The sequence below is a fragment of the Chiloscyllium plagiosum genome, unplaced genomic scaffold, assembly GCF_037043375.1.
Source record: "Chiloscyllium plagiosum isolate Xiang-an unplaced genomic scaffold, Cpla_swu_hap1 HiC_scaffold_7, whole genome shotgun sequence".
In the NCBI taxonomy this organism is placed as follows: domain Eukaryota; kingdom Metazoa; phylum Chordata; class Chondrichthyes; order Orectolobiformes; family Hemiscylliidae; genus Chiloscyllium; species Chiloscyllium plagiosum.
In genome coordinates this window covers 72,937,464-72,961,495 of record NW_028270145.1, presented here as the reverse complement: position 1 = coordinate 72,961,495, position 24,032 = coordinate 72,937,464, and the positions used below count along the sequence as shown (strand labels likewise).

The 24,032-nt window shown below is 39.5% G+C and overlaps 1 protein-coding gene across 1 annotated transcript in view; it reads left to right on the top strand.

Annotated features, from left to right (window-relative positions):
- The window catches only part of LOC122551674 (protein mono-ADP-ribosyltransferase PARP14-like), a 74,217-nt gene extending 50,862 nt beyond the window's left edge, over positions 1–23,355 (top strand). The window contains exons 13-17 of the mRNA XM_043693978.2: positions 11,988–12,194; positions 12,297–12,926; positions 13,640–13,800; positions 20,646–20,823; positions 21,451–23,355. Of these exons, the coding sequence (XP_043549913.2) occupies positions 11,988–12,194; positions 12,297–12,926; positions 13,640–13,800; positions 20,646–20,823; positions 21,451–21,740 (1,466 nt within the window). The 3' untranslated portion in view covers positions 21,741–23,355. The remainder of the gene's footprint in view (positions 1–11,987; positions 12,195–12,296; positions 12,927–13,639; positions 13,801–20,645; positions 20,824–21,450) is intronic.
- Positions 23,356–24,032: the final 677 nt, after the last annotated feature.

Below are 24,032 nucleotides of genomic sequence, written 5' to 3'. Positions count from 1 at the left end.
TAGAGTCGTGCGCATTCTCCCCGTATCTATGTGGATTTCCTCCGGGTTCTCTGGTTTCCTCACAAGTCCAAAGATGTGCAGATAAAGTTGTTTGGCTATGCTAAATTGCCCACAGTGTCCAGGAATGTGTAAATTAGGTGGATTAGCTATTGAAATGCAGGGTTACAGGATGGGGTAGGGGTGTTGAGAGAGTTGGAGTGGACCTGATGTGCCTGAATGGCCTGCTTCAATACTGTAGAGATTCAATGATTCCTTAATTGTCTACCTCACTCTTGCTTTCTCTTTTGGCCTCTTCTATTCTTACCACCTGACCTACTTCATCTTTCTTATTTCCCTTCCTGTGACAATATAGCTTTGGCAAGTCTATGTACCATAACCAATTTGCCTTCCTATGACCAGATAAGTCACTTCAAGTCACTATATCACTTTCAATTAAATTATATGAATTGGTGAATCTTTCTTTCAGAGATCTACCTTGTAGAAGTATGAATGCTAACAGTTCATCTCCTGTTTGAAATGGTCCACTTGTAAGATGCTTGTCTGCCTATTATTTCATTGTTGCCTGCAGAGTTTTCAAAACACCTACTACTTTGCATGTTCCTGTGAGTCTTCAAGAAATATGGGCAGTTAATGCAACATTCAGGATTTTTTTTAGTTTAAAATCTTTGGATTGAGCTTTCTCTTTTAAAGAAAAAGGAGTTACCATTCCTTTTGACAAAAATAGTCTATATCTCTCATCTACTTAATTCACCTCTCCAAACAGTGTTTACCTTTAGTTTCAAATTTGTGGTTAAAGCTACAATTTGATCTGTGGCATTTTCCTTTTGAATTGTCTATTCAAACTCACTAGGAGAAAGTGAGGACTGCAGATGCTGGAGATCAGAGCTGAAAAATGTGTTGCTGGAAAAGCGCAGCAGGTCAGGCAGCATCCAAGGAGCAGGAGAATCGACGTTTCGGGCATAAGCCCTTCTTCAAACTCACTCCCAAACTCTTAAGTCCCATGAGCTTACTGTGCAGATCCAGCAATCTGAATGAAAGTGTCCCTGTTTATGACAATGTACTCTTAAGACCAGAACTTTCACTTTCACCTTCAGTATCTTTATTTTGGTCTTGGATGGGGATCTCAGGTCATTTCCAGCAGTCCTTTCTTTGGCCTGGCTACTTTCCTTTCATCATAAGACCGGAACAGGTAGAAGCAGAAGTAAGCCGTTCCATTGTGTCTGCTCCACCATTCTGTGAGATCATGCCTAATCTGATAATCTCCAATTCCAGGTTCTTGCTTTTTCCCCTGAACCCTTGATTCCCTCACTGATTAATGATCTATTTTTCTCAACCTTGAGCATACTTAATGACCCATACTCTACAACACCCTGCGCAAAGAATTCTGTAGATTTATTACCGTCTGAGACACTAAAATCCTCCTCAGCTCTGTTTTAAATATGTGACCTCCTAACCTGAGGGTATGCTTTCAGGTCCAAAACTCTTCTACAATGGGAAACAACCTCTCCACATCTAACCTCTCCTAAGAATCTGGTATATTTCAATAAATTCACCTTTTATTCATCTAAACTCCCATATGTACAATTCCAATCCACTCAACTTGTCCTCCTAAACAGTACCTCAATAACTAAAATCAGCCTAAAGAATCTTCTCCGGACTGCCTCAGTCCATTATATCTATCCTTATATAAAAAACTGAAAAGCATTTGCAATATTCTATTCTATCTGTGGTGTCACTAGTGTCTTGCATGATTTTTAGCAAAACTTCCTTATTTTTTACCCAACTACCTTTGCAATAAAGCACATCATTCCACTTGTCTTCCCTATTACCTATTGAAATGATTTGGAGATGCCGGTGTTGGACTAGGGTGTACAAAGTTAAAAACCACACAACACTAGGTTATAGTCCAACAGGTTTAATTGGAAGCACACTAGCTTTCGGAGCATCGCTCCTTCATTAGGTGATAGTGGAGGGCTCAATCCTAACACACAGAATTTATAGCAAAAATTTACAGTGTGATGTAACTGAAATTATACATTGAAAAATTGATTGTCTGTTAAGCCTTTCATCTGTTAGAACACCATGATAGTTTCACTTCTTTCATGTGTAAATCGCAAAACCTTTTTTTAAAAGGTTGCATTCTCGGGTTAGCTGTTAACAATGGTGATAGCTAGACAATATGTTGAAAGTGTTCTCTGTCTATGCCATGATGTTTAGATTGATTCTAATCTAAAAAGTGAGATAACAGAGTTTTACATGAATTCATGCAGTTTTTGAGCTCAGAGTTCTAGAACATAGAACATAGAAGAATACAGCGCAGTACAGGCCCTTCGGCCCTCGATGTTGCGCCGATCCAAGCCCACCTAACCTACACTAGCCCACTATCCTCCATATGCCTATCCAATGCCCGCTTAAATGCCCAAAATGAGGGAGAGTCCACCACTGCTACTGGCAGGGCATTCCATGAACTCACGACTCGCTGAGTAAAGAACCTACCCCTAACATCTGTCCTATACCTACCCCCCCTTAATTTAAAGCTATGCCCCCTTGTAATAGCAGACTCCATACGTGGAAAAAGATTCTCACTGTCGACCCTATCTAAACCCCTAATCATCTTGTACACCTCTATCAAGTCACCCCTAAACCTTCTTTTCTCCAATGAAAACAACCCCAAGTGCCTCAGCCTTTCCTCATACGATCTTTCTACCATACCAGGCAACATCCTGGTAAACCTCCTCTGCACCCGTTCCAGTGCCTCCACATCCTTCCTATAATATGGCGACCAAAACTGCACACAATACTCCAGATGCGGCCGCACCAGAGTCTTATACAACTGCAACATGACCTCAGTACTCCGGAACTCAATTCCTCTACCAATAAAAGCCAGTACGCCATATGCCTTCTTCACCACACTATTTACCTGGGTGGCAACTTTCAAAGATCTGTGTACATGGACACCAAGATCCCTCTGCTCATCCACACTACCAAGTATCCGACCATTAGCCCAGTACCCCATCTTTTGATTACTCTTACCAAAGTGAATCACCTCACACTTAGCTACATTGAACTCCATTTGCCACCTTTCTGCCCAGTTCTGCAGCTTATCTATATCCCGCTGTAACCTGCCATATCCTTCCTCACTGTCTACAACTCCTCCGACTTTCGTATCATCCGCAACCTTGCTCACCCATCCTTCTAACCCCTCCTCCAGGTCATTTATAAAAATGACAAACAGCAATGGTCCCAAAACAGATCCTTGCGGAACACCGCTAGTGACGGCACTCCAAGATGAACCTTTGCCATCAACTACTACCCTCTGTCTTCTTCCAGCCAGCCAACTCCTAATCCAAACCTCCAACTCACCCTCAATGCCATACCTCCGTATTTTTTGCAGTAGTCTACCATGGGGAACCTTATCAAACGCCTTACTAAAATCCATATACACCACATCTACCGCTTTCCCCTCGTCCACCTCCTTAGTCACCTTCTCAAAGAATTCAATAAGGTTTGTGAGGCACGACCTGCCCTTCACAAAACCATGCTGACTATCCTTGATCACATTATTCCTATCCAGATGTTCATAAATCCTATCCCTTACAATTCTCTCTAAGATTTTGCCCACAACAGAAGTGAGACTCACCGGCCTATAGTTACTAGGGTTATCCCTACTCCCCTTCTTGAACAAGGGAACCACATTTGCTAGCCTCCAATCTTCTGGCACTACTCCTGTAGACAACGAGGACATAAAAATCAAGGCCAATGGCTCTGCAATCTCCTCCCTTGCTTCCCAGAGAATCCTAGGATAAATGCCATCAGGCCCAGGGGATTTATCTATTTTCACCCTTTCCAGAATTTCCAACACGTCTTCTCTACATACCTCAAAGCCATCCATTCTACTTAATTGTGACTCAGTACTCACATTGACAACAATGTCCTGTTCCTGATTGAATACTGACGAAAAGTATTCATTCAGTGTCTCCCCAATCTCTTCAGCCTCCACACGCAACTTCCCATTACTATCCTTGACTGGACCTATTCCTACCCTAGTCATTCTTTTATTCCTGACATACCTATAGAAAGCCTTAGGGTTTTCCCCAATCCTACCAACTAAGGACCTTTCATGTCCCCTCCTTGCTGCTCTTAGCTCTCTCTTCAGGTCCTTCCTGGCTACCTTATAACTCTCAATCGCCCCAATTGAACCTTCACGCCTCATCTTTACATAGGCCGCCCTCTTCCCTTTAACAAGGGATTCCAATTCCTTATTAAACCACGGCTCCCTCACACGACCCTTTCCTCCCTGCCTGACGGGTACATACTTATCAAGGACACTCAATAGTTGCTCCTTGAACAAGCTCCACATATCAATTACGCCCTTCCCTTGAAGCTTACTTTTCCAAGCCACACATCCTAAGTCATGCCTCACCGCATCATAATTTCCCTGCCCCCAGCTATAACTCTTGCCCTGTAGTGCACACTTATCCCTCTCCATCACTAGAGTAAAAGTCACCGAATTGTGGTCACTGTCCCCAAAGTGCTCACCTACCTCTAATTCTAACACCTGGCCTGGTTCATTACCCAGAACCAAATCCAGTATGGCCTCACCTCTTGTTGGCTTATCTACATATTGTGTCAGGAAAACCTCCTGCACACATTGGACAAACACTGACCCATCTAACGAACTTGAGCTATAGCTTTCCCAATCAATATCAGGAAAGTTAAAGTCCCCCATAACAACCACCCTATTACTTTCACTCTTCTCTTGAATCATCCTCGCAATCCTTTCTTCTACGTTTCTAGGACTATTAGGAGGCCTGTAAAAAACTCCTAACAGGGTGAGCTCATCTTTCCTATTCCTAACCTCAGCCCAAACTACCTCAGATGGCAAGTCTTCATCCATTGTCCTTTCCACAGCTGTAATACTATCTTTGACAAGCAATGCCACACCTCCCCCTCTTTTACCCCCACCTCTGACCCTACTAAAACATTTAAACCCTGGGACCTGCAACAGCCAATCCTGTCCCTGTTCTACCCATGTCTCCGTAATGGCCACAACATCGAAGTCCCAGGTACCAACCCACGCTGCAGGTTCACCTACCTTATTTCGTATACTTCTTGCATTGAAGTATACACACTTCAAGCCACTTTCCTGTTTACAGGCACCCTCCTTTGAAATTGATGCCATGTTCCTAACCTCCCTACACTCCAGGTCCTGCACCCTAAAGCTACAGTCTGGGTTCCCATGCCCCTGCAGAGTTAGTTTAAACCACCCCCAAGAGCACTAGCAAACCTCCCACCAAGGATACTGGTGCCCCTCAGGTTCAGGTGCAGACCATCCTGTTTATAGAGGTCCCATCTTCCCCAGAAAGCACCCCAGTTATCCAAATACCGGAATCCCTCCCTCCTGCACCATCCCTGTAGCCACGCATTTAACTGTTCTCTCTCCCTATTCCTCGACTCTCTATCACGTGGCACGGGTAACAAACCAGAGACAACAACTCTGTTCGTTTTAACTTTGAGCTTCCAACCTAGCTCCCTGAAAGCCTGCCTAACATCCTCAGCGCTCCTCCTACCTATGTCATTGGTGCCAATGTGGACCACGACTTCGAGCTGCTCCCCCTCCCACTTAAGGACCCGGAAAACACGATCAGAGACATCACATACCCTTGCACCTGGGAGGCAACATACCAAACGTGAGTCTCTCTCGTTCCCACAAAACCGCCTATCTGTGCCCCGAACTATCGAGTCCCCAATTACTATTGCTCTGCTCTTCTCCACCCTTCCCTTCTGAGTAACAGGGACAGGCTCCGTGCCAGAGGCCTGAGCCCCGTTACTTACCCCTGGTAAGTCCCCCCCCCCCACAAGTATCCAAAACGGTATACTTGTTCTTGAGGGGAACGGCCGCAGGGGGTCCCTGCACTGGCTGCTTCCTCCCAGTCCCCCTCACTGTCACCCATCTATCTGCCAACTTTGGAGTTACTACTTCCCTAAAGCTCCGATCTATGACCCCCTCTGCCTCCCAAATGATCCTAAGTTCATCCAGCTCCAGCTCCAGTTCCCTAACACGGTCTTGGAGGGGCATTCTATGTGAATGCATGCAGTTTTTGAGCAAAGTATAATGTTACCCTGCAAGTACAAATTCACCCCACAAAATATATGTGTGCATGTGGGTCTTTGTCTGTCTGTGTGTGTGTGTCTGTCTGGGTTGGGGGTTGTGAGTGTGAGAAAGCGTATGCGTGTGGTGTAGTGAGTGTAGAGTGTCTTAAGTCTGTGGGAGTGTGTGTGTGTGTAAGGGTGTGTGTGGGTATCTGTGTGAATGTCTGTGTATATGTGTGTCCGTGTGTATAGGAGTGCCTGTGTGTGTGTCAGAATGTGTGTGTGTGTGTGTAGGAGTATCTGTATATGTGTGTATAGTGCAATGGTGGTCACCTGTAATGTGACATGAACCCAAGGTCCTGGTTGAGGCCCTCCCTATGGGTACCGATCTTAGCTATCAGCCTCTGCTCGGCCACTTTTCTCTGCTGCCTGTCCCGAAGTCCACCTTGGAGGATGGTCACCCGAATGTCCGAGGTAGAATGTCCTGGACCACGGAAGTGTTCCCCAACTGGGAGGGAACACTCCTGACTGTTGATTGTTGTGTGGTGCCCATTCATCCATTGTCGTAGCCATATACACCCATATACACAGATGCGCACACAGACACCCACACACACCCTTCACACACACACACTCACACATGCACCCCTTCACAGACGTAGGACACTCTACACTTACCACACACACACACACTTTCTCACACTCATAACCCCCAACCCAGACAGACAAAGACCCACATGCACACATATATTTTGTGGGGTGAATTTGTACTTGCAGGGTTACATTGTACTTTGCTCAAAAACTGCATGCATTCATGTAGAACTCTGGTATCTCACTTTTTAGATTAGAATCAATCTAAACATCATGGCATAGACAGAGAACACAGAGGGCCAACACCTTCTACATATTGTCTAGCTATCACCATTGTTAACAGCTAACCTGAGAATGCAACTTTTTATAAAAAGGTTTTGTGATTTACACATGAAAGAAGTGAAACTATCACGGTATTCTAACAGATGAAAGGCCAACAGACAATCAATTTTTCAATGTATAATTTCAGTTACATCACACTGTAAATTTTTGCTATAAGTTCTGTGTGTTAGGATTGAGCCCTCCACTATCACGTGATGAAGGAGCAACGCTCCGAAAGCTAGTGTGCTTCCAATTAAACCTGTTGGACTATAACCTGGTGTTGTGTGATAAATTGGTATGCTAGCTTTTTGTGATGTATGCTTGAGGACAGCCAAATCCCTCTGTGCTGTAGCTTTCTGCAGTTCTCCATTTTAGTAATATTCAGGTCATCTATTCTTCCTGCAAAAATGCATATCTCACATTTATTATCTATAATCTACATTATTTTCCATCAGCTAAGCTTTTACCCACTTACTTTATCAGTCTCTGTCCCACTACAGACTTTTTGAGTCATCCTACCTATTTCCTACCTATTTTTGTGTCATTTGCAAACAGAGCTGTATCACATTCACTTTCCTCATCCAAGTCATTAATTAATATTGTAAATATTTATGAACACTGATCCCTGTGATGCTCCACTAGTAACAGCTTGCCATCCGGATATCTTTTCCCCCTTATTCCAAATCTCAGCCAATCCTCTATCCATGCTAATATATTACCTCTGACAATGTGGCCTCTTATTAAATAGCCTAATGTAGCCTTCTCTTCAAGAAGCCATGTTTTTTCTTTTTGATCATATTATGCATTTCTAAATGCTGCACTAATGCATCCTTTTTAATAGACTCCAACATTTTCCCAATAACAAACATTAAGCTAACTAGCCTTTAGTTAACTGTTTTGTTTACTTTTGTTTTCAAATAAAGATGATACGTTGACAGTTTTCCAATCATAGGGAACTTTTTCAGAATTCAAGAATTCTTGTAAGATTAGTACTGGTGCATCCATTGTCTCTTTATCTTCTTCTTATGCATCCCATCAGCACCAGGGGACTTAAGTTTTTAGTTCCATTATTTCCCTAATATTTCTTTCCTTTCACAATAGTTGTTCAATTTATTTCCTCTCCACCTTTTCCCCTTGATTATTTAGGAATTTTAAAATGCTATTAGTGTCTTCCACCATGAAGACAAATGCAAAGCATTTCTTTCAATCCCTTTCCCACTTTATGGTTCTCCATTTTATTTCCACAGCCTAAGCTAACTTTGGCCTTTTTTTTGTATTGAAAAAACACTTTTGCTATCAGTCATAATATTACTTACAAATTTACCCTCAATGGTTCTCTGCTCCCCTTTTCTTTTGGTCACCTTTTGTTGGTTTTTACAGTTCCTCTAGTTTACCATTAATTCTGACAATGTGTTTTTTTCTCTCAATTTAATGCTATACTTCACCTCCTTGGTTAACCTGGCTGTTGACTTATCCACTTCCTAGAATCCCTTCTTATTGTGAAATATCTTTGAGGTGAGCCATGAAATATTTTCTTAAAGGATCTGCCTTTTTTTTCCCTCAAGTCACCTTTGCTGTTAAATGTCTTTCCCTATCCATTCTAACCAGTTTGGCCCTCTATCATTTGTAATTATCTTTAAATTTAGCACAGTTGTTTCTAACTCAAGTTTTTCCCTTTTAAATAGAATGTTAAATTCTACCACGTCACAGTCACTATTTCCAAGGGGTTCTTTTACTTGGAGATCTTTTAGTAAACCTGCCTCATTACACATCATCAGACTCAAAATAGCCTAATTGAATTCCCATCATATTGTTTTAGGAAACTGTTGTGAATACACATTTTAATTTTTTCATTATGGCTACCTCTCCCAGACTTTCCTAATCCACTTGAAGATGAAATTCAGTTATGATTATTGCATTGCCTTTTTTAAACAAGCCCTCATAATCTCCTGATTTATTCTCTGTCCCATTGAATAGCTCATGTTTGGGCCTAAAGATTGCTTCTTCCCCTTTTTGTTTCTTACCTTCACCCAATTAAAATCTATGTCTTCCAATTCAATGTGTTCTGATTCTATCCCTCCTAACATTGAGACACCATGACTCATTCCTTTTGAAATGTCAACATGTTATGACATGGGGATTGATAGCTTTACCAAAGCAGTCTTTCTACCTCTGTATTTGCAACACAGTAAAATTAAACCCTCAAAGGCCCTCAAAATTGACCTCGATAGTTCCTACATAGACTTTTGAATAACCAATTCCAGACTTTGCAAATGACTAATTCTGGACACTGGTTTGTAGTTTAAACAAAGGATTTAGCAACTTACTAACAATATAGTAACTTTAGTAGAATAACCTTAAACAACAAGTTATCTAATTGCTCTGCATTTAAAAAAAAAAGAAGACAACAAACAAAGTAAAGGGATAAATAAAAGAAAATACCCTTCGGTCGTTTGCACAGTCCACTGTTCCACAGGCATAATTGCAGGTTTCTTGGTTGATTTTCTGAAACTATTAATCAGGGTCACCTTTCAGTTCACTCGGATAAAGGCAGTAGTACTTAAAACTTCTGAGAATCATAGACTCCCTGCAATGTGGAAGCAGGCTCTCTGTCCCATTGAGTCCACACTGACCTTCCAAAAAGCATCCCACTCAGACCCACACCCCCACTTAGTTTTCTCTTCTGTGAGCTTCTGACATGCAGAGGTGATTACCCAGTGGTAGTATTGCTTGGCTTTTAATAGAGAAAGTCAGCTGATGTTCTTGGCACCCAGAATCAAATCCTGTTAGTGCAGATGCTGGAAGTTGAATTTAATAACGAAGAATCTAGAATAAAGAATCTACTGATGACCATCAAAAATCTGTCTGGCTCACTAATGTCCTTCAGGGAAAGAAATCTGCCATCCTAACCTGGCCTAGCAAGCCACTCATAGAATCATAGTGTTATACGGTATGGAAACAGACCCTTCAGTCTAACTTGTCCATGCCAACTAGATATCCTAAACTGATTTTGTCCCATTTTCCAGCATGTGGCCCATATCCACCGAAATCCTTCCTATTCATGTACCCATGAAATTCACAAGATTACCATTCTTTAGATGAAGAAATTTCTCCTAATTTCAGTAATTCCAATAATATAGTCTCACTTGGTCTTCAACTCACTGTGCTGAATTGTGCACATTGCTGGTGCTTCTTATTGACCTCCCTCTATCACCCTCTATCCCTTCTGGGTTTATGAGGGTAATTGGAAAATGGTGTAGTTTTATGGATCAGTTCATAATTGTCAGCCATTCCCACCATCTGACTCACAGTGGCTACCTTCTGGTCTTTAACAAGGGTTCTAATTGTGAAAGGTAGTGAGCTTTTAGATATTCCAAGAGAATGATTTCAATAAGAACTTCACATGCGGTATTTACTCCAAAATGACCATATCAACCAATCAAAGTAACTTTGCTTTATTCTTTCAGATTTAAGGTAGGTTTACGTGGGCTGTTAATTTAAGTTTTAAATCTTTTGCCTGTATGCCTCAGGAACTAAGTTGTATGTGCTTAGAGTAGCCTTTCTTGCAGCATCATAATCCATAGTAATCTCCGCTGACAGAGATGTATATGTAGAACTGTTTCACCTTTCAACCTGCTTTGCATGCACCATGTCCAGTTTTCCTCCAGCCATTTCATTTATTTCAGTACCTTTTAAATTAACATAAAGATTAAGCCCATGTACTTTTCCCTTGAACTTTGGTTCGGCATATAAAAAAGAATTCCTTACTGGATTTAGATTATGACTAGGATTTTCCTCATTAGAACTTTACTCTACATCTGAGGCTTCTTTTTTAACCCACAACTCTTTAAGCCAGTATTCTTTTTTCCTCTTTCTCTTTCCATTACTTCTCTTTGGTTTACTTTACAGCTCTCAAGTTCCAGGCACTTAAATACTGACTCTTTGCTTTCTCCTCTCTCTCTCTGAGGTTCAAGTATTTTCATACACCCTTTGCAATTCCAAAGTTATTTCCATGATTTTATATGTTCAAGCTGCTTTTAAAAACACTCACCCATAATTACCTATTATGACTGCCTGCTTGAAAGACTTGGTCTCTGTTGTATTTCCATCAATTCCAAGTCATCAGGACAACTTGCAAAACAAAAAATCAAAACGGCACAGTGGTTAGCACTGTTGCCTCACAGCGCCAGAGACCCGGGTTCAATTCCCGCCTCAGGCGACTGACTGTGTGGAGTTTGCACATTCTCCCTGTGTCTGCGTGGGTTTCCTCCCACAATCCAAAAAATGTGCAGGTTAGGCAAATTGGCCATGCTAAATTGCCTGTAGTGTTAGGTGTAGGGGTAATGGGTCTGGGTGGGTTACGCTTCGGCGAGTCGGTGTGGACTTGTTGGGCCGAAGGGCCTGTTTCCGCACTGTAAGTAATCTAATCTAATCTAATCTAAAACACAGAATAAGCAATGTTTATACTAAATAAGAGATGAGTGTTGACTAGTTGGCAAGTGGACTCTGATAGAGGTTGACATGGAGAATGCTGTATGTTACGATGATTGACAGTTAACTGCCAAGCTTTGTTTAAATATTGACTCTGATTGGTCAAGGCATTGTCCTGAGAAATGTTAAAAGAAGTTAAAGTAACATCTATGAAAAGGGACAAGATGATAATCAGAGCTGAAGTACATCTTTTATAATTGGTATCTTTTAGTTGTTTGGCACAATGCGTAACAATGTTATTCTTGATACATAAATACATGTAACAGAGATTTTTATATGATATCATGGGTTGTGAATTGAAATCCTTTAAAAAGAAAGAATTTGCATTAAAAATTTAAAAGTCTGGAACTTGACCGTTAAGTAAAGAACTAACTTTAGGCATGGAAAGGGATAAAAGAAATTGACTTCTCAACAAAATAATTATTTTCATGATGACTAGAAGGCCAAATCATGCATACAAATTTTAAATCTTTCTTTGCTCCAATACATAGGACAAGGACGAGTAAACCCTTCCCAAGTTGCCAATGCAATGATTGAGTCAGTCGGTGATTTTGTAAGCAGACAATCTTCAACTTATTTGCGGAAGATTCGCATTGTTATTTTTCAACCACAAATGTTCAGTGAATTTCAGAACCATCTGCAAAAACATGATAGGTCTAATCTGACAGAATCAGAATCTTTGTGGAATAAAGCAAAAAGTAAGTCTCAGAACAATTTGCTAAAGATTTTTCTTCTTCTGCTTGTGTTTTATTCTATAAGAACTGCCTTGTTCTAAAATGTAATATTTCTGGCACACCTAGATGCAGTTGCAGGATTTTTTTGGCCTGATCAAAGTAAAGAGAAGAAACAACACTTTACTGAAGACTATATTGTATTCAAAGATCAGATAGATCCTGTTCCGTTTGAAATCTGTGGAGCAAGTGAGCAAACTGTAGAAAAGGTAAAATCCTGGATCGAACAGTTAATTTTTTCAGAACATGATATGAAAGTCATTAGCAGTGATTACTTATTTCAGTTCTCTGAAAAAGAAGAAGAAGAATTAACAGCACTCCAGAAGAAACTGGAAATCAAAATAGAGTTGAAATTGAAACCATCTGGAGCTGAGGCCATTGTTTCTGGCACCGCTAAGGATGTTTCATCTGCTTATTTGAAAATTCAAGAAATGATTAATAATCTGAGAGAAAGCGAATTCAGAAGAAGAGATGAAGAACTTCTCAACAATTTAGTAGAATGGTCCTTTGAACAAGGCGCACAGTTCATGCCTTTTGACAAGGCTGTCAACCTCAATCTGGAAAAGGCATTCAATGAAGACAAAACTCAACTCATCATTGATTGGCAAGCCAAACATTGGAAGGTGGATTTAAGAAAAAATACTGCAGTTGACAGTAAAGAAAATGTAATTAAATTAAAAAGGGTTTTGAAAACAGAAGGTAAATCTTTTTGTCTTGATAAAACAAATACTGTTCATAGTTATTCATTTAGATATATTTTCTACAAAAGATGAGTGGGTATTGCTGTAGATCAGTTCATTTATTTTGCCTTACGAACAATGGCATGCCAGAAAAGAAACCTATATAAAATCGCCTTAGCCAATCTTAATTCGATTTCAAGTGCATATTAGTCCATAATACAAAACTCCATGATTGCATCATAAATATAAATTAAAAAGCAATATCAAGAGTTCCATATGATTTGTGTGGTGAACAAAAATAATTTAGCTGATGCAATGAGGTATTTTCTGACTTGGAGATGTTAGGACATTGTATTCAGTCATTTTTTAAATGCTTTGCAAACATTTAAATTTGTCCAGAAGGGAAAGTGAAAAGAATTGGATGTTTTTGGAGATTCAATTAATGTGTCCAATTACTTTGCAAGCAGAAGATGTCATACTTCATGTTTGTGGTGTACAAGAACAAAATTATTCCTCAAATGCTTATATAATTAAATCATCATTCCTTTTAATCCAAAAACTGTAAGTATTTGACTTGTCTTATAACTAACATGGTAGAAGTTAATAATAACATTGGATGCTTAAGTCTGGAATAAATATCCGAGCAATGACAACCAATTCTTGAGGCTAAAAAAGAAATTGACTAGCATATAAATGATGATAAAATATGTGATTCATTCGATTTATCTACAGGATTTACAACAGACAACATTCCACACCATTGGCATGACATGCAAAAATCACAATACAAATCTGTGCAGTTACAACAACAATCCCAAGAATTTCATGATGTCGTGAAGTCAGTAACAAAGTCAGAGAATTTGGGATTAAGAAGACAGATTAAGATTGTGAAGGTATTTTAATACTTGTTGATAATGTAATCCTCATTCATGGCATTTGGGCAACAATATGTGAAAGTGAACAAACTTTCAATTAATATATGATTGTTTTGAAGCTGCAAATCATGAAGCATTAACTATGTTTTTCTCTCTCAACTATCAGTATTAACATATGGGGCCCTATCTTGTGGTGTGTATCGTAAAAAATTGGCATGAAAATAATTGCTGGGCATACGTTGCCAAGGAAATGAAGGGATATTCTTCTGAATTAGAGATGTTTTGTTTGGGATTTGAGCAGTGAATAAACATAATGGAATTTGGAAGCTACCATCTAAAATCCTTCCAAAAAAGAAACCAACAACTTTAAAAAAATTCTTTCAGTGGATGTCAGTATCACTAGTGAGGGCAGCATTTATTGCCCATCTCTAATTGCATGTAAAAGTTGTGTGTCTGGAGTCATGTGTGGTCAGTCTACATAAAGATGGTGAATTTCCTTCTTTAAGGAATGGTGATGGTATAGTCATGATGGTATAGAAGGTACATTTGGCCCTTAAAATGATTTCATGTTTGCTGTCCAATCAGTCCCGTTATCCCATATTGATGTGTCCGTTTAATTTCCCTGAAGGTTTCCTTTCTCTTCCTGGCATGGGCTGCTTGAGCTCTGGAAAAGGTAGAGGTCAAGGGGCAGAAGGTTTGGCAGAGGGAGTGCAGGCCTAAAGCAGGACTGTCACAATAGATGAGCTCACAACAATGATGTTTGTAATGGAAGAAACCACACATGCACTAGCAGTTGCAGTGAGAGCTACTATACCTGGTACCTGACCAATAGACACGCGAAATGAATGTTTACATCTCTATGTTGCCTATCCTTAATTAACTTAAACATTTCCAAGTGGCTGTTGATTCCTTATCTCATTATTGTTTATGAAACCTAACCCATCACTGCAATCAAAATGACCATCTTGTGACTATTAGGGATCCTTGTTTGAATAAGGATGTCATAATTGCCACTATTAATTTCTTGGAACCTCCTCCTATCAAGGGAAAAATGGAAAAGAGTGACAAGCTTATTCAGTATCTCCAGTCCAATTTTCTTAAGTATTCTGGGATAGCAAGCTTCCTGGATCAGACAACTTATCTACTCTAAACATAACAAGACTTTTCCCACACATTTCCTACCAAGTTTCATCTTTTCCGTTACCTTGACCTTTTTTTGAATGTTTAATCAGCATCTGCTTCCTTAGTAAATGCACAGTACCCAAAAAATAGCACAGGAAAACGGCATTGAGGTAAATGACTAGTCATAATCTAAAAAGGCAGAAGATGTTTGTGGCTAAATAGTTTACTCCTGCTCCAATATTCAATGTTATTGTTATTCTATTATTGTCCTGTACTATACATACGTACAATCTCTTTAAACCTAATGGTACTCACTGCATCTCTTTGTACCTACTTGTTATTTATATGCGAGAAGCCTTTGGGGTTCCTTTTTATTGTTAACGGCAGTCTATTCTCATATTTTCTCTTTCACAGTCTTATTTTCCCCATCACTTGTCCTTTCAACATATCATTTTATTCTGGTTTACCTATGAAGAATTCACCTGACATATATTGTAGACAGTGTTGCCACCATACGTTTTGGCAAAAACCTCGACAGTGATTTTAGTAAGAAATAGAGAAATATAGATAGTTTTAACTTGGGCTATCCCGAGATATTTATCCTATTTACATGGTTAAATTATATGACTCGTTCATAATATTATGAAGTAATCCAAATTGTTTTTCAAAATAATGTCATATGAACAACTAAAAGATACCACCACGTTTTTACATCTTGTGAAAAAAACCCACACAAATGTAACATAATGACGACTCAAGGAGTTAACTTAATTTCCAAAGCAAAATGGAAATGGTTCCTTGGGCGTGTGCATGTACTGGGGCTGGGCACCAAATCCAATGAAAGAACCATTCTATGCAATTTCATCATGATCAGCATGGGATAATGCAAATAAGTTATAAAATCTGACATTTAAATGCATAGATTTTCTCCAGATTGAATGAATGAGCATATATACAACAGAGTCTTGTGAAAGAAACCTAGATTTTGAATGGAAAACCTAGAAACATAGTACCCAAAAAATAGATCTAGTTGGAAAAACATAGAAGTGGCAAGTTTTATTGTAGACGTTTGCTCATTTCATCATCTTCTGTCTTTTCTTGATCCAACTAATCATTCTGACCATGTTTCCCAAACTAAAGTAATTTCAATTACCTGCATTTGACCCATATCCCTGTAAATTATTTCTATTCATACACCTGTCCAAATACCTTTTAAATGTTGCAGTTGTACCTGCATCTGATTTCCTCTGTTAGTTCGTTCTACTTATAAACTCCCCTCATTGTGAAATAGTTACCCCCCAGTTCCCTTTTAAATCTTTCTTCTCTCGCCTTAAAAATATGTCACCAATTATTTGGAAAAGACGTTTGTTATTCACCTTATCTATGCCCGTCATGATTTTGTAAACTTCTAGAAGGTCACCCCTCAACCTCCTATGCCCTATTGCAAAAAGTACCAGCCTATCCAGCCTCTCCTTATAACTCAAATCCTCCAATTCCTGGTAAAACTTTTCTGAACTCTCCAATTTAATATCGTTCCTACAGCAGGGCGACCAGAACTGTATGCAGTACTCTAAAAATGGCTTCGCCAGCATGTCCAACTTCTATAGTCAATGGCCTGATCAATTTACCTGTAAAGCAACTATCAAAGAACGAGGTACCTGAACCGTTAGGTCTCTCTGTTCGACAGAACTACCCCCGCGGGGCCCTCCCATTAACTGTCAAAATCTAGCCCTTGTTTTACCAAAATGCAATACCTTGCATTTATCCATATTAAACTCCATCCACTACCCCTCAGCCCATTGGCCCAATTAATCAAGATCCTTTTGTAATCTTAGATAACCTTCTTCACTGTCAACTATACCACCAATTTTGGTATTATCTGCAAACTTACTATCCATGCCTTCTAAATTCTCATCCAAACAGACAGAAGGGGACCAAGCATTCATTATCTAAGAAGCCTTGGCTTTGGATTCATCTGCCTTTCACCCATATTAGAATATATTTAGGATTAATACATGAAATCTCTGCTTCTTGAAAGCCATCTATTGATCCAGTACATGGATCCTGTTAATTCTTCATTCCAACAGCTGGATGCACATTGAGGTTAGTCCACTTCCAGTTTAAACAGTCTTGTTTGATTGCTGCTTGCTCTTCAAACTCACATTGAAACCTTATGATTCAATGATCGTTGTTCTTTAACTGCACACCCTCCCACACTTGACCCACCTCATTCCCCAGTGCCAGATCCAGCGATATAATAAAAGCAAAATACAGTTGAAGCTTGGGTTCTGAAATAAAACCAGCAGAAATTTGGCTACCCTGGGCAGGATCTGTGGAAAAGGAGAGCCAAACATCCACTCCAGTAAGACTATCTTTTGGAATTCCAATTGAGACATGGATTTCATTATGGAAATGTCCTTTTTTTTAATGTTATTGAAAGCAGTAGGTAATATTCCTTAAAAACATGTTTACCTAACCACATTTCAATTTTTATCTTTAGTTTTAATATGTATTATCAAGTGGCTACCCCAAAGAGCAATTTCAGTTCAGATGAATGGAAAAGATTTCAAACATGGTGGCTAATTGTGAGCAGAATCATTTGCACACATGGAGATGTTTAAAGTGATCAAAGTTGAGATTTCCATGACAGACAGATTTTAAAATACTTATTTATGGGATGTGGGAATCACTGGGCAGCATTTGATGTCCTTCTCCAGTTGCCCTTGAGAAGGTGGTGATCTGCCTTCTTGAATTGCTTCAGTCCATATCATGTTGGTAGACCCACAGTGCCCTTAGGGATGGAATTCCAGGAATTTGACTGAGCAATATTGAAGGAGCAGTGAATTTGAGTGGCTTGACGAGAAACTTACGGGTGACGAAGTTCCGTGTAACTGTTTCCCTTTGAACAGTGCATCTTGTAGATGGTATACATTGCTGCGGCTTAGCGTCAATGGTGAAGGGAGTGAATGTTTGTGAATTTAGTACCTAGATAGTGTCAAGCTTCTTGAGAGTTGTGGGAGCTCCATTCATCCAGGCAAGTGGGGAGTATTCTGTCACATTCTTGTGCTTTGCAGATGGTAGACAGGCCTAAGGTACACAGGAAGTGAGGTCCTCACTGCTGGATTCTGAGCCTCTAAACTACTCTAGTAGCTACAGTATTTGTATGACTAGTCCAGGTCTGTTTCTGGTAAGTGATAACCCTCCGGATTTTACATGGCCATGTCAGAGACTTTACAGTCAGGTCTCACGAATGCATCTTTTCCTTATGTGTTTCTACCATTTCTACCTTCTCGCTGGGAGCTACAGACTGATAAGGTCTTATGTAAATTTCTTTGAATGTAATTTCTATGAATACCAAGTTAGCTCATAGATAATTTTGAAAATATGTCAGATGCTGACTGAGGACTCTCAGCCCATGAGTAAAGCATTGCATGAACTGGTCAAGATTGCAATTTACTGCTTGTTGAGTGACCTAGAGTCATAGAGATGTATAGCATGGAAACAGACACTTCAGTCCAACCCATCCATGCCGACCAGATATCCCAACCCAATCTAGTCCTACCTGCCAGAACCCGGCCCATATCCCTCCAAACCCTTCCTATTCATATACCCATCCAAATGCCTCTTAAATGTTGCAGCTTCCACCACATCCTCTGGCAGCTCATTCCATACACGTACCACACTCTGCGTGAAAACGTTGCCCCTTAGGTCTTTTTTATATCTTTCCCCTCTCACCCTAAGCCTATGCCCTCGAATTCTGGACTCCCTGACCCCAGGGAAAAGACTTTGTCTATTATCCTATCCATGCCCCTCATAATTTTGTAAACCTCTAAAAGGTCACCGCTCAGCCTCTGACTTTCCAGGGAAAACAGCCCAAGCCTGTTCAGCCTCTCCCTGTAGCTCAGATCCTCCAACCCTGGCAACATCCTTGTAAATCTTTTTTGAACCCTTTCAAGTTTCACAACATCTTTCCAATAGGAAGGAGACCAAATTGCACGCAGTATTCCAACAGTGGCCTAACCAATGTCCTGTACAGCCGCAACATGACCTCCCAACACCTGTACTCAATACTCTGACCAATAAAGGAAAGCATACCAAACGCCTTCTTCACTATCCTATCTACCTGCGACTCCACTTTCAAGGAGCTATGAACCTGCACTCCAAGGTCTCTTTGTTCAGGAACACTCTCTAGGACCTTACCATTAAGTGTATAAGTCCTGCTAAGATTTGCTTTCCCAAAATGCAGTACCTCGCATTTATCTGAATTAAACTCCATATGCCACTTCTCAGCCCATTGGCCCATCTGGTCCAGATCCTGTTGTAATCTGAGGTAACCTTCTTCGCTGTCCACTACACCTTCAATTTTGGTGTCATCTGCAGATACCCCAGCCCAATCTAGTCCTACCTGCCAGTACCTGGCCCATATCCCTCCAAACCCTTCCTATTCATATATCCATCCAAATGCCTGTTAAATGTTGCAGCCTCCACCACATCCTCTGGCAGTTCGTTCCATACACGTACCACCCTCTGCGTGAAAACGTTGCCCCTTAGGTCTTTTTTATATCTTTCCCCTCTCACCCTAAACCTATGCCATCTGCAAACTTACTAACTGTACCCCTTATGCGCACATCCAAATCATTTATGTAAATGACAAAAAGTAGAGGGCCCAGCACCGATCCTTGTGGCACTCCAATAGTCACAGGCCTCCAGTCTGAAAAACAACCATCCACCAACACCCTCTGTCTTCTACCTTTGGGCCAGTTCTGTATCCAAATGGCTAGTTCTCCCTTTATCCCATGAGATCGAACCTTGCTGATCAGTTTCCCATGGGGAACCTTGTCGAATGCCTTACTGAAGTCCATATTGTGTTGCATTAATCAGTTACCAGTTTAGCACTGAGTTAAGGTCATCAACGCTCTCTTCAGGAGGTCTTCATAATTAATTTCCTTTCCAATGGAACCAAAGAAAAATCTAAACTAAATCTAGGTCTGTAGGCTAGCTGATTTTCCAATTCCAAGTACGGTGGCTCAGTGGTTAGCACTGCTGACTGACAGCACCAGGGACCCAGGTTCGATTCCAGCCTCGGGCGACTGTGTGGAGTTTGCATTTTCTCCCATGTCTGCGTGGGTTTCCTCTGGATGCTCCGGTTCCCTCCCACAGTCCAAAGATGTGCAGTTCAGGTGAATTGGCCATGCTAAATTGCCCATAGCATTAGGTGCATTAATCAGAGGCAAATGGGTCTGGGTGGGTTACTCTTTGGAAGGTCGGTGTAGACTTGTTGGGCTGAAGGGCCTGTTTCCACACTGTAGAGAATCTAATCTAAAATCAATTGACAAAGTTCAGGCACCCCTCAGTCCTCCTGCGAAAGTGGTTGAATAAGATCAATATGTAGCTCATCCATAATATTATCACTTGATTGAGTATTAGTATGTGAATACACTACAGATACATACTAAGTCTTTTACTACTATTAGCAGCAACATAGTCATGCTGGATTCATATTGCTATAAGTTTCATGACTGAATGATTGTAATAAGAGTTAGAAAGAAACCTCAGATGCAGGAACTCTGTAAGGCCAAAAATATTCTGCACACAGCAGATCAGGAGAGAGCAGATGAGTTAACACTTCAGGAATGAATACATTATTTTATTGAAGCCAACTGTGTTTTTTTTAATTACTTTGAGTCTTGTTTTAAAATTAAACTGCCTATAAAATGTAACAAAGAAATTTTATTGAACAGATCGAAAGATTGCAAAGCATGTGTCTTTGGAAAAATTATATGATTAAAAAGCAACAGCTGGACGATAAGAATCCTCCTGGCACTAATAATGAACACATCCTATTTCATGGAACATCACAAGACACCCTTGAATCAATCAACCATCATGGATTTAATCGTAGTTATGCAGGAAGGAATGGTAAGGAACAGAATTTCCCTAATAGTCAAAATGGAAAATCTAAATGCTGAAAAGACTGTCACTATTTGGTATTTACTATATGTCAAATCTTATCAAAACATTTTAATTATGAAGTACAAAAAAGAAACAGTAATTGCTGGAAAAGTTCAGCAAATCTGGCAGTATCTGTGAAGCAAAATCAGAGTTAACATTTTGGATCTGGTAACTCTCAGAACTACTGATGGTTTATAAAATGTTCAATCTTAATTTTGACTGTTATCAATAAACTGGTCTGATGTTTGGATGGTTGTTGATCTTTTTAGACTGTGAAATAGATCAGTGAGCTAAAGTAAATATGATAAATGTGTCAGCTGACTTGATTTTCCAGTAGGTCTTAAAAGAGGTCTTTGCTCTTGCTGTATGTGAGATTGCACTGCAAGCAGGACCATATCCAAATAAAATTAGCTTCACATTTCTCTGAACCTCTTAGTTTTATTTATAAAAACGTTTTTAATGAAGACAGTCTTAAAAGTGTTTCATTTAAAGATGGTCAAAGCAAATGAGTTTTCTCAAAAAGACAAATTGAATATGTCATTTGATGCTTTTGGTATACAAAATGACTGCACATTATTTGTTTTTCTTTTATAGCCACAGCATTGGGGAAGGGCACCTATTTTGCTGTAAGTGCAACTTACTCTGCTCAGGAAACGTATTCAAGGACTGATCCTAATGGATTTAAGTATATGTATCGTGCTCGAGTACTTACTGGAATGTATTGTCAAGGACAGTCAGGAATGGTGACTCCCCCTTCAAAGTCTCCAACAAATCCTACAGACTTGTATGACAGCGTTGTTGATAATCAGCAAAACCCAACAATGTTTGTCATTTTCAATGATATTCAAGCCTATCCAGAATACTTAATCACCTTCACATTATAGAATCATTTCAGATAGAAAAGCCCATTACATTGGCGTATATGTGTTCTCTTAAATTTGTATAACTCAACTAAAATTGGTTCCAACTTTCTTAATCTTTCAGTCAATATAGTAGTATTGCTATCCTGAAATTAGATTTTAGTTCAGGAAAATAACTCTGAATAGCTATTGAAATTATTAGGTAGCAGGACCAGAAAACTTTATTTCAGGTCTGAACAATGAGATCCAATCCTGATCAGATTGAGATTAATTTCTGAATTTGCTATCTTTAAGTATCTAACACAAAATTATCTTGGACAGTCTCAAGCCAGTTTCTAATTGGCATAGGACTTAAGAATAAACTTCTGAGAGAAATAACTCTATTCTAGCAAATAAAGATTATACCAATTCTTTACATAGTATTTTTGAAATATAAGTTGAGAGTTTTTTGAATTTTGGAGCTCCAAATCTCAGGAGCAAAATTTATATCAGCTCCCCTTGAAATTGCTGTAATGTTTCCACGTATTTTTAGTAAAGTGCAGTTTCCCAAAATAATTCAAGTCCACGCATTGATGTCAGGGCAACATTACTGAAAAACCTCACAAAATATTGAAGTTAAAAGGAAAGCCCCGCTGTCTAACTGTAGCTTAATTGCTGGTATTTGATGTTTGTCCTTGCCATTTTTGATTAGATCATCACCAGGTGAATTCCCGTAACTTTATTTGGCAACCAATATTGGATGTAATTGTGATAATTCTTGCATCCGTGAACTACTTGACAGTTAACTAGAGCAGATCCATGATCATTTCTGATGTTAGCTTCCTTGGTTGGGAATTGCTCATTCAAAGTGAAAGTGAATGGGTTAAAATGAATAAATAAGCAGTGGTAAGGCCAGTACTGATATGTATGCCTGTGGTTTAACTTTATTTGAAAATGCTCCTAATTAGAACACTTAATGGGGAAGCAGAAATCAGAAATTCAAGTGGAGATGACCCACTGGATCTGGGCTTGTCTGAATACTCAACATAAGACTGGAGGTGGTTTCAGAAACATAGAAAATGACGCAGGGAAAGTGAACATATTTCAGGTGGGCTAGAGTAGAGGAAACTTCAGCTTTCATTTTTAAAAATTAGGTTAACTGCACTGTCTGAGAGGAGTACTTCAAGACATGAAGCTAATAAACTCATTGGTTGAGGTGTTTCTATTTGCAATCATATAAAAGCAACTCATCTTTTCAACTTTAATTGACAAGGCCAAAGTTCAATCTCATTTGATCATTTTCTCTCTTGGTGTAAAGCTATAGTTTAGGCCTTCATAACTGCGAAGACAATATATGCAAAGAACCATTAGTATTTGCTAATATTCTCCTTTATTTAGTAATTAATGGATTTCAATAATTTTTGACAAAAGAAAGAATTGCTGAAACCTATTGATGCCAAATTCACTAACTATCAGTGACTGCTTTGAAATATTCAAATATATCACATTCTTCCTGTTTGCAATTTATGTTCATGATTGTCATGCAAAATTAGAAATGTGATTTTCATTTTGTATTAATGCTCTGATTAAAGGTTTATGACATGCTTGTAAGGTATTTTATACAGAATTAATAAAACTACTGGATATCTCCTAAACAGAACTATTGAGAGATTTGGTTGATTTTATAGTCATTTTATTTATTTGTTCATTAGATGGAATGGTTGCTGGCTGTGCCAGCATTTGTTGGCCATCCACACTTGCCTTTCAAAAGGTGCTGGTGAGCTGCCTTATGGAACTGCTGCAGTACATATTGTGTAGAGATACCCACAGTGCTGCTAGGAAGGAAATTCCAGGATTTTGACCCAGTAGCTGTGAAGGAATGATGATATAAGTTGGGATGCAGTATTGCTTGAAGGGTAACTTTGAAGTGGTGGTGTTTGAATGCATTTTCTGCTCTAATCTTTCTAATTGGAGTTCTTGAATTTGGTATGTGCTGTCAAAGGAGATATGGCAAGTTTTGTGGATGGTACACGCTGCATCAGAGAAGTGATTATTCAAGGTGGTACGTGGGATATCGGTTAAACAAACTGCTTTATCCTGGATGATATTGATCTTATTGAGATTCATTGAAGTTGCATTCATCCAGTAAGGAGCGAGTATTCCATCACACTGCTTGTAAACAGGGAAGAGTGAAAAGTTGAGTTATCCGCTGTAGAATTTTCAGCTTCTAACCTGCACTGTGTTTATATGGTTGGTCAATGAAAAGCCCCAAGATATTCATGTTAGGGACTGTAGTACTATTGAGTCAAAAGGAGATGGTTAGTGCCTGACACCTGT